This window comes from Lepisosteus oculatus, chromosome 3, assembly GCF_040954835.1.
Source record: "Lepisosteus oculatus isolate fLepOcu1 chromosome 3, fLepOcu1.hap2, whole genome shotgun sequence".
NCBI classification, from domain to species: Eukaryota; Metazoa; Chordata; class Actinopteri; order Semionotiformes; family Lepisosteidae; genus Lepisosteus; species Lepisosteus oculatus.
Genome location: NC_090698.1, coordinates 68,122,146 through 68,134,249, shown reverse-complemented (window position 1 = coordinate 68,134,249; position 12,104 = coordinate 68,122,146). Strand labels below are relative to the sequence as shown.

The window sequence follows — 12,104 nt, the reverse complement described above, 5'->3', positions numbered from 1 at the left end:
GATATTCTATACACTTTCTTAGCACTACAAGTAAAAATTTCACTGCTATTTAAGACAGATGAAGACTCCTTATGAGTCTTGAGTTGATGCAAAGAGGCAATGGCAAAAATGTCCTTATAGCACAGTTACTATTTTTTATTTATTTAGCAAGTTGGTAGGCATACTTGCATGTGCACACATAAAAACCAATAAGACTTTTGTTCTAAACATTTTACAAAACAGCTTTAAAGAAACTGTGGTTTTATCTTTAAATTCTGCTATAATTCTCAACAGCAGAAGAGTTAAGACAATTCTGTACTGTTGCAGAGATAAAGAAAACTATTTATTTACCATATACAGTTGAGTTGCAGTCTGTGTGGTTTTTTAAATGTATGGAAACTTGAGTGGCACAAAAACATTACAAGAAATAAAAAGCATAATAATAATGCAAGCCTGAGTGAAGGATTCTCATGATATTTAAATATCATGTATCACCTTTTAAAAAACAGACCCCCTTCTAAGAAAATTAAGACTTCAAAATCAAGATTTCATAAAAAAAAAGATTTTACTGTGTGTTCATCAGAACATTCTTGTGAGATATAGAGCTTAACAGAAACTTTGTTAGCAGCACATCCATCATTTTTCTGTGCCAAACCGATTGTTGATAATAATACCCAAAAAGCTCGATTTGTATAGCATTCAACAAAAGTAACACCTTTCATTGTGCATCATCTCAAGGATTACAATAAAACAATATAGTCAGGTAAATCATACAGGAAATCAAAGAGAACCTACAATTAGAGTAATAAAAATGATAATAAAAATGATTTAAGACTCTCACTGAAGATTTCAAGGATTTGAAAGTGCTGACTAATATAAACTGGGAGATCATTCCTCATCCTTGAAGCAGGTGATCAAAAAGTGTGGTTTTTTAGTGTTCTAAAGACTCTTTTTGGAAACTAAAGAAGGCCAAAGTTCAAAGAGTGCAAAAAACATGTACTGTAGGTAGTTAACAGCTGGCTGACTAAGAAGCCAAACTGTTCAAGCCCTTAAATGTAAGTTGCTTATGTTGAATTTTATTCTAAAATCTGTGGGGAGTCATTACATGAAATCTAGAACAGGTGGAATATACTCATGGATTTTAGTTTTACTTAAGATCTGAGCAGTTGTTGTCAGAATATGATACAACCTTTTAAATGTGTTTTGATACTCCAACAAGCAGTTCATTACAATAACCAGCTCTCTCTCTCTCTCTATAAATTATATATAAATATAGAAGTATGCAAAAACCTTTATACAATGCTATTTGATTAAACAAAACACCACCATGAGGACCATGAGGTTCAAATACACGGCTCAAATCAAAGAACATACCTGAATTTCCCAGCCTAATTCCAAAACCTTCTACAGTCAAACAAAGGTAGGGTTTGTCTTTTTAGAGTTCACTGGGAGAAGACTGTTCTTAATCAACATTAAATTTCATGCAAACATAAATTTGAGGGTCATCAGCATACAGTATAAATAAAAACTTATGCCGTACCTGCCAAGGATCATGTTTGTACAGTATGCATATACAGTATGTATATTGTATCTTTGTTATTCATTGCATAAGCTTTACTTTGCTTCATTGCATAAGCTTTGCTTCACTTCATTTAAAAGCTCAGTATTCATGGCATAAGCATTGCATGGCTTCATTTAAAAGCTCAGTAAGTGTGTGTTAAGCAACAGTAAATTTATTTTCCTATCCATGACAGCATATATAATCAACCAAGTAATAAAAACTTGTTTAGAAACCATCTACTGACTCCTCTTGGATAATCATTATTCTAAGCTCTTCCCAGTCTGTCAAAAATAATCTTATAGTAGTTCACATTTTTGCAATTGCTAAATAAAAATAAAGAAGATGAAAGTCAATGTGTGTATTAAGGAGAAAAGAATATGGTTTGATTTAGAATAACTATTTTTTTCTCTTGTTGGATAACCGATCATAGCTGCTTGACATTGATTATGATTAAATAGTTTTTCACAGCTATATATCCCAATACACTTACCTGACACAAACTTCACAAAGAAACATTGCTGATACATTTTCATAGGATATATTAGGTAATTAGTACCAAGAATGGTACTTATACTTACCAATAGTATACTGTATGTGTTTCAGACTTGCAGTATAGAAAATATGTAATCTGCACATTATAGAAAACACATTTTTAGCTTCAGGAACATGAGACAAAGAACTGCTGTACCGTATGTGGAATTCCATCAAACATGCCAGGTGTGTTTCATTCTCTGATGTACAAAAGCTGGTAAGAGTCAGTCTGGAAAGAGACTTTCAAACACGTCCAGTGGTTTCTTCTTTCAAGGCTGACGGCATAGTGAAAACCTTGTACAGGCCCTGGCTAACTCAGGAAGAACAGTTATTCTCATGAACTGATCATGTATACAGTAGGTGCAGTATAACGCAGTAGTGAGCAATCACAGAGCTATAGAGCCAGGGCTAGCCATCATGTGTGTTCATGCAAATGGAAGGGAATATTCTAAACCCTGCATGAATCTTTGAGGACCATATTCACGTTTTTGAGGAGTCATCTAGGAAGACAAAGAATGAATAATACAAAAACTGTTTAAAACTACCATGAATTTGACCTACCTGTATGTTTAATCAGTGAAAAGAACATGAAGATAAAGAACAGATACATTAGGGTGATATTGTGATATGGAGGATAATGCTGCTCACAGCTCTTGGGCCCTTGCTTTGATTCCAAACTGAGGTGCTTTCTGTGGGGAGTTTGTATATTCTACCTGTGTCTGCATGGGTTTTCTCCAGGTGCTCCAGTTTACTTCCACCTTCCAAATGCTTGTTAAATTAGTGTCTATAAATTTTCTGTGGATGCTTGTCACATTCCCAGTAACATACCGGCATCCCAGGATGTCCTCACAGTGTGCTTCTGTGATAGGCTTCGTATAGCTGTCACGCCAGCTGGGAGTTTATCGTTTTCTAATTATAAATACATAGATCAGCTACCACAAATAGACTGGAAATACTATGAAGTGATCATATTTGCCGAAAGTAAATATTGAACATTTTTAATATGCTTTGAAACAACATCTTCAGGTCAGAGAATACACGACTGGGTTAGGGAGCAGTGGCTGGGGTTCTGAACTCATAACTGGAAGCTTGTGGGCTCACATCTCAGGTACACTGATGTCATACCCTTGTACCCTTGTACTGAAGTATTCCAGATAAAACTACTCAGCTGTATAAAAGAGTGCAAATGTAAGTTGCTTTGGACAAAAGTGTCAGACAAATAAATGAGTAATAACACTGAATATGTTTCTGATGCCAGTCAAAGATGCAGTGTTGTCATGACCACCTTAATAAAGATAAATCTGAATGTGTATTTCATAATTATGTACTGTACCACAAAATGGTTTATATTATTTTCTTGTCTTTATCCTTGTCTTTGATATGGATAAATATAACTAGTATTACTGTAGTTGCATAAATGCATTGGTTTACATTGGCAACACTATATCTGTCAGATTATCATTAAACTTCTTCCCAAAGTTTAGTGCAATAAAAAAGATTAAATGCACTTTAGTAAGAATTTTTAAACTCATATAAATAACATTTTTTTTGCTGATTTATGCTTTTTTGTCTCTTTGAGTATACCTCCTGTATACACCTTTCAAAGCATCCTACTGTACAGGAATCTTCTTCTCCCACAGTGAGAATAATTTAAAAATGAAATTCACCATCTGTCTTGCTGTTAATTTGTGAACCAGTCAGGTTTAATTGTGTATATGTGCATTGTTTCTGGTACCCCCAGCTGGAATCCAAAATTTCCACTGTGTTTATTTATACTCTTCTTTTGGAGCTTTGCCCTGGTTATGACCTGCTTTTCATCTTCCTTGTCTCCTGGATAACCTAATTATTGGAATTTATTAGAATGTTGGAGTGATGAACATATTATCTTATTATTTCAAATTGATTTCCACATATCTCAGCTGAACTCTTGCTGAACAGAAGATAGATCCTGAAACATTTTTAATTACCGTTATCTCCTTGGAGTGTACATTTTAAACCTGTGAATCCAGCACCTCCGTAAAAACAAAAGAATAGGTAAAGCTGGTGCTTTTTCTGTCAATGAGTACAGTTTTTTTAAGAATGGGGAGATTTCTTTAATCAAAAAAGTGATTTGAAAAAATTGTATTTACAATGTCTGCAATATGTACTGTATACTAAAATATATCATATGTAATCACTTTAATGTTCTCCAGTGATGAGCACATTACTTACAGTTACAGTAACATTACTTACCTGAATTATTCTGTTATTCAGAGTTGACAGCTGCTGAATTATTCAAAATGCACCAGCTAAAAAGCATTACACTAATTTTTGGAATTGTCATCTTAAAAATAGAGCTCACTAGGTCCTATTTAATAATTTCATAACATACAGTGTTGCATTGCTTCAGTAAATCTAAGTAAAGGAGATTGAAGTAAGCCATAAGATATGTGTAGATTAGTTCAATATGGCTGTGAATTAGATACTAGTATCCCATGAGATCATGGACAGTTTGTACATTACTGTGAAATCTCTGTAGACCTGATTAAGTTTTGTGTCCATAAATTGTATAAATCTTGTCTGTATAGCCTTATTTCAGAATATTTAAGGTTTAAAAAGAAATACACCATCATAAGAAGTGGAGAGGTGGCATTTGGTCTATCCAGCTAGTTTGGTGTTGGAAACAGCTGGAGTGTCATTTTTAACAACATGACCTTTGATCTTCCTGTGCTCTGTCCTTTTAATGTGACATTTAACAAAAGCCCTAAGTACAGTACAAGAGTGTTTGTTCATTCCCAATTCTCAGAAAATTGCTCTCGGCAACTATCATCATTAAGTGTTCATTTTTCTGTTATTAAGTGTTGACTTTCTATCTACTTGAATATATAGCACTTTGTAGTCTTGGTCAACATGTTGTGGTTATTGTGGTACAAATCATTTTGTGGGAAAAATAAGCGGTGATTAAAACAGCATACAGTAAAGGCAACTTTTGTGGAATTTTGATTGACCCTCTTACATGAGACAGATGTTTTCCATTATTTTAATTTCCAGACCCTGGGAGTCAGTTGCATCACTGCTTTTTAAAATGTTGAAAATGAATGGAGGAAATCAAACAACTTAATTAATGGTTATGGTATGAGCTTAGAACATACTGCTGTGATAAATAGAGGCTTTCAAAGGGAATATGACTGTGTAAGTGATAGAAATTACCAGAGGCACTAACCACTGATACAGTGTGTATAGTGTTCCCTAGCCTTAATTTCACATGGCTGTTTTAACCCTCCACAACCCGTGCATCCATGGTTGATGCTATTCACTTGATGCTATCAAGTACTTAAGGCTTTTTAGCGTTGGCTAGATTATAGTAGATCTCTGCAGGATGTGGTCCTGAGCCAAACCTACATGGATGAGGGTTGGTTGATGATTTTCTTATCACTGTACAATCCTTTTGAGCTACAGAAACTATGAACATAAATCAATTGCAGGTGCAATTATGATGGTAAAAAGTGAAAGACGTTTGGAAGTCATCCACTCAGTATTCGCAGTTCAAATGGCCAAAAAATACTTTGATTGCCACTTGGAATATATGTACTATAAGCAGTGTAAGAAAGATAGTAGTGAGAGAGGTAGACATACATAAAACTAACATCCTAGGAGTGTGTGTAATAAGACTGAAAGAAAGTTGTGGTAACATGTAGAGGAACAACAATAATATGCTTAGTGGGCTCTGTACATGCTGTACACAGGAGATGTACAGGAATCGTAATGAGCATGGAGGCAAGGAATTTGCTTTCAAACAGGATACTGACATCAAAATTTAATTCCTGAGACATGGTGTGTGCTGTATTCTAAGTACAGTATATGAACCAATAAATGACACCAACGAAGATGACTAAGATTTTAATTTTCTTTCTCAGTGATAAATTCTGTTATTAGAAAGCTTGAGCTTGTTTTGTTCATGGGAGATTTTGACATTTGAAAGGGAAATGAGACAAGAGGGTGGGAAATAGTCATTGGACTTCATATACTGTAGCTGATATAACACTTGCAATGGCATAGAGCTCCTTAGGTTTCCACCAGAGGTGAGAAAGTTCGGTAACAGATGCAAGAGCATAGTGAGAAGTAAATATAGCACATGTCCGCTATTTACTAGTGGTGAACATTAGTTGAAATTTAAGGCAAGTCAACAAAAGAAGACATTTTCAATAAATTGAAAATGAAGGACTTCAGAATACAGAGTATCACATCAAACTAAAGAATTGATGTTGTTTAAATATTCACAGTCTACAAAGGCATTAACAAAAATCAAACTTATGGATTTTTTCAGAACCAACAGGGAAAAATGAGCCATTAGAAATAAATGGAAACTAATCTGATGTGCATTTCAAACAAGAGAATGGGAAAATGAAAACAGGAGACAAAAAAGAGCTAACTATCCAGCCGAGCTTTGTTGATAGAGACAAAAATAAAAAAATATATGGTTGCTTCTTTCAGGAAGCAGAGGAAGAGATCATGAAATCTATCTGTTGGAAATAAAAATCCAGATCAGCTTGATGGTCTTAATGACCACCTCTTGTTTGCAAACCTTTCTTATCTTCTAGTCCACTAAGAATTTTAATATTTCTGATGCAGACTTAAACACATTCTGATAAATTAAAAGGCCTACAATGCACTAGCCACTCAATAGACCCATAGAGGAAAGGAATTTAAATTCACAAAATATTGTAGACTGGTATGCTTCTTTATCTGCTTAGAGCAAATTTAACCAGTGGGAAAGTACATTGCAAGATAGCCAGCATATCTGTTTAACAGCAAATTATTTTAACTGAGTCTATGAAAATATTGTAAAATGGGTTAGACAGTGTGCGTGTTCTGAGCCCCTTGTGTCGATTTGCCTGTTGTGTGCCTTTTTTTTGTCGCTTTCAGTATGTTATTTTACCTTCTTGTTTTTACCACAGGAGAATTGTGGTGAACAGGCTGTGTTTTTTGTTCCAGGTGCATGTGTTCGACCTGAGCATTAATAAATATGAGGCCATCTGTGAGCAACCTGTTGTGGCCAAGAAGAAGACCAAGCTGACACATATTGAGTTTAACCCGGTCCATCCCATCATCATTGTGGGGGATGACCGGGGGTACGTCACCAGTCTCAAGCTTTCACCCAACCTGCGGAAAAAACCCAAGGTAGGAGGCTGAAATCTGTTCTTTCCTTAGTATTAACAGAGGTTAGGCAGGCTTCAGTTTCACATTTACTCTGAAGTAAACAAAATACCAGAAAGTGCCATAAGAAATAGCTGTTTTTAATAGCGCTTTCAAACATTAAAATCCATTATTAAATCCATGAATTATTGATGTACTGTGGGAACAAAGTTGAAAAACAACAGATTTTACTTGTTTGATTTTATATTTACTTTTATTTGCAGTCCTATAATTTCATTGTAATCCTATTATTTAAATTAAACAGATTGTTCATATTTCTAAGTATTTTATCATAGGGTTGCTACTTCAGTGTTTAACAAATACATTTTAAATGACTGGTATGACTCTGTCAAATATTGAAAATGTTGAATAGCGTCAATATACCTTAGGTACACTAGCTACGTTTCCTACATTTGAGCGGTAATGTAAACATATATTTTTCTTTTAGTAAATTGCAAAGTATCAAACTAAAGACACATTTTGATTATTCATTGTCTTTTAAATCTTTTTCTATATTTTGTAGTCTATTACAAAATATATTGTGCATTTATATTGTGAGACTGTGCTTTAATATTTCTTAGTACCATGGATACCTTGGCTGCCTACAGTAGGAACTATAGATCAAAGGTGATGAAATTGTTTGGAGAAATGAAAACTGCTTGTGGAGCTTCACCCAAGCACTCAATCTTACAAGGTGTAGCAGGTTTAGGAAAGTAACACCTACAGTACTAGTGGTTGGTCGAAGACTGTATTTTGGTAACTCTTTATGTGACTGTTGCTGCATAATAGCTTCATAGTCCTTTCATAAATGCTAGAAATTATAAGCACATATTAATATTTTATAGGGACATGCACAAATGACACAATAAAGTGTGCGCATAACAGGTCATGACATTTGTTTCAACATCTTTTACAGTGCTTGGTACAATGCATGCGACATTCACTTTACATTGTATGCTTGTTATATGTCATTTGCACATGTCTCTATAAAGCAATAAATGTGATTATAAAATCATGTGTAACTGGTATGAAGAAATTATGAAGACAATATACTGCAAGATTCAAATAATGCATTACCAATATATTTGTAAATGTATTGTTTATACAACTATCAGGAAGAATATGTTTTAAACTAATCTTCAATCTTGCTATATAATTATAATGTGAGTAGAATACAAAAAAACAAGTAAAAATTTATTCTATGCTGAAAAGAGAAGAAAAGAAATACAACATTTCTGCTGTGGAGCCTTCTTCGGGTGTCAGAATGTGTGTTGAATTATTGATCTCTCCTTTTCGTTTTGATGGGTCAAACTGAAATTGAATGGAAACTTTTCTATGTGATGCTCATTATTCATCTTATATTTTTTAATATATTTATATTTATTATATTTAATGCTTGGTTTGAAAAATGTAGCTGTAGGGAAATTCCATCCTATTCAAAAACAAATTTCTGTAACAAGAGAAGAGAGCGTTGTTTATCTATACACAACACATTTGACTAATTTACTGCAGCTGTAACTGAATAACTGAAGGGTGGTAAAATGGTGCAGTGCTTAGAGGGCAGTACAGTGGCTCTGTGGCTAAGGGTCTGCGCCTGTGGCTGGAAGGTTGCTGGTTCGTATCCCGCGGCCGGCAGAGGAATCCTGAGCAAGGCCCTTAACCCCAACTGCTCCAGGGGTGCCATATAAATGGCTGACCCTGCGCTCTGACCCCAAACTTCACTCCCTGTCTGTGTGTCTTGTGGAGAGCAAGTTGGGGTGTGCAAAAAGACAAATTCCTAATACAAGAAACTTTAAATGGCCAATAAAGTGATCTTATCTTATCTTAGCATTTCTGCCTCACGGCGCTGGGGCTCTGGGTCCAATTCTAGACCCAGGGTGCTATCTGCATAGAGTTGGTAGATTCTCCCACTGTTCATGTGGGTTTCCTCCAGGGGGTTAATTGGTTTCTGTATCTTGTGTGCACCCTGCAATGTGCATCCAGGGTACTGTATATCCTACTTTGCACCTGCTGCTTGCCAGATTACTTAAAGCGCACACCATATAGTGGTTAGAAAAATATATGGATAAATAATTGAATTCTGAACCTGAAAAATCCACTAGAATTATTAATAAATTAAATATTCTGTCATTGAGATCTGCATTATGACTTTCAGTTTAATTAATGACAATGAAGAACGAAGGTACCTTTTTGCCAAGTTAGATATATTGCTTGTGCAGTTTCACCTCATTTTATCAAGATTACCCCAATATCCATACATGTACTGGTCAGTCTCAGCAGCTGGCCAGTGCTTGCTACATTATACAGTACCTTAAATAACAGGTTAGAGGCCCATTAGTAAACAACTCCATTTTAAAAGTTTTAGAAGTAGCTCTACAAATATTTCCTCGTTAACTTTTATTGAATTTTATAAATATTAAGAATACAATTAAGACAATATTTCTAATCCTATCCCCTATGTAGCTTTTGAGAAATTCACTCTTATTGTAGACTGTAACTGTACAGACTGTAATGCAGTATGTGCACTCTTTTTTATTGAAAAGTCCAATGGGCATACAAAAATTGATGCGTGAATCCTTTAAATTATCCTTACTGTACGTCTAGGTTATTTACAGTACCTCCCTGTTTCAGTGCACTTCATCTGCAGTGTAAAAAATCCTTGGGCAAAGTTAAACTGTTCTTCATGGTTGGAAAAAATGCTGAATATGTTGCCCACAAAACAAAAGTGTATGTGTTTGATATGAAGTGACACCTAAGTGCCCTGCAAGCTCAGACATGGTTTAAAAATGACAGAGCTGATACAGTATTGCCAAGTTTCTTTCCTTCTGGTGGCAAACTCAAGAAGTATATTTGGGAAGGCCCCAGTTTGGACATTTAATATTGCTAATAGGTGTAGTTCAGTTTTTGATGTACTGTGTGAGCAATAGAATACAGGAGGTAACTTTATACTAACCATATATTTATGGTTATTAACCTCTATTTGTAACAATACAGTATATACATATCACAATGTGAAATAAAGTATAATTCACTTTCAGAGAGAGCATCTTGTTTATTTTTCAGACTTTGTCTGGCTTGCTCCAAGGAAAAATACAGTGCCCCTGATCATACATGTTATCTAATTTGAAGTGTATTCTATGAAAATTAAATTTCTGAAAAATCAAATCCAGCTCATCCTGATGGATGGGCCAGATAAGGCAAGGTTTTATTGTAGAGTATTTTCAACACAGTGAGGATAGAACTAGAGCTTGGAGGCAATTCCACATGAGACTATTTTTAACTCTTGAGTTGCTTACTATTTTCCCAGCTTTGCAGGAGGTTACACATACAGTAGGATGTCAAAAATGATTATTGTATATCAAATCTGAAATATTGGACAATTATTTTAAAGTGCCTTCAGATTATTTTAAAGTTTTTTGCAGCTATATCCCACTCCATATTCATAAAAATCCACATAATTACTTTTTATTTTTAATAACTTCAAATAAGTTTAGTTTAACATCACTACAACTAGCAGATTGAATAATGGCTATACTCTCCTCAATATATCCTAGAGCTTTCTTTTTCATTTTTGAAAACTGAGGATTATAACTGTAGTTGTTACTGTCTGACCTTGAATGTCAATGTAAAATGTCCTTAAAATGTACTATTGAAGCCCGGACTGATATTATCATTCTGTTTTTCATACATGTTTTATTATATTTAAGGGTTAAACTATTCTAATTCTAAGAAATAATTTTCACACCATCACTTATTTTGCCTTCTTAAAATCTTAGGGAATCTTATTATACATTATATTTTCCAGAAAGGGAACAAAGTTTTTATTAGGTTTCTACTAACATTAGTAGTTTTATTGACCATAATTGTCAATATGATATATGCAGTATATAAAGCTACTGTATATACAGTACAGTATATAGGTACTATAATGATATAAACATACAGAGAGGTATTACAGTTGCAACAAATGCTGTTGGTTCCTGTATTCATCAGTTGTGTTTTTAGTGCCTCCCTGTATATTGAAAGTTGCTCCTTTAATATTCTAATATTAATATTCTATATATATATATTAGTTATAAAAGTCAGCAGCTGTCATCCTGCTTCAGTATTATCAGATTCAGGAGCACAATAGCTGCTAAGGAATGTTACCTTGATCTTGAAATACAGTTGTATTTCAGAATAAAATTTCAAGTACAGTGAATTCCTGGGAATAAGACATTGCTGCCGAAGCTTCTAGAACTGTACTCTGCAGACAGCCTTGTTTTTTTTTTGTTGTTGAAGAAAATCAATTTAAATGCAGTTTTTTATTTTGAGAAATCATACCTTTCATTTTTATAGAGGTTAAAGACTATACCTCTAATATTTAACTGCTTCTGTTACACTCTTTGATGATAGATATTTCTTGAACTTGGATTTCTAAGGTTGAAGAGCAGCTTTTGTTTTTTCATAATGTTTGGCTTTGATACTTCTAACTTGGGTAGAGTGGCCTCCAAGTAGCCCAATGTCTCAGAGCACAAGGAAGAACCAAGCAAAAAAAAAAAGGAATTTCTATTAAAATGTCAATTTTTCCATCTGAGGTGTATTACAAAAAAACTTACCTGCATTAACCTAACACCCGCTCCTCACTCAAACAGTTATCCCAGCAAGGATCTGATAAACTCCTTGCCATAAAAAGTCACCCTTTTATGCCTTACATACTGTAACATATAAATTAAAAACTCTAGCCTTTATCATTATATTATATTTATTATCTAAACCATAAATACAATCAGGACATCACAAAAATTAAACATTAAATATCCATTTTTTTCTCTGCAGCAAATTTTACAATATATTAAATTCTAACCTAATCAATCAC

At 34.2% G+C, this 12,104-nt stretch overlaps 1 protein-coding gene across 2 annotated transcripts in view; it reads left to right on the top strand.

Moving 5' to 3' along the window:
• The window catches only part of dnai1.2 (dynein, axonemal, intermediate chain 1, paralog 2), a 47,515-nt gene that overhangs the window by 32,855 nt on the left and 2,556 nt on the right, over positions 1-12,104 (top strand). For both annotated transcript variants that reach the window (XM_015363333.2, XM_015363325.2), the window contains one exon: positions 7,046-7,231. In XM_015363333.2, coding sequence (XP_015218819.2) covers positions 7,046-7,231 — 186 coding nt within the window. The remainder of the gene's footprint in view (positions 1-7,045; positions 7,232-12,104) is intronic.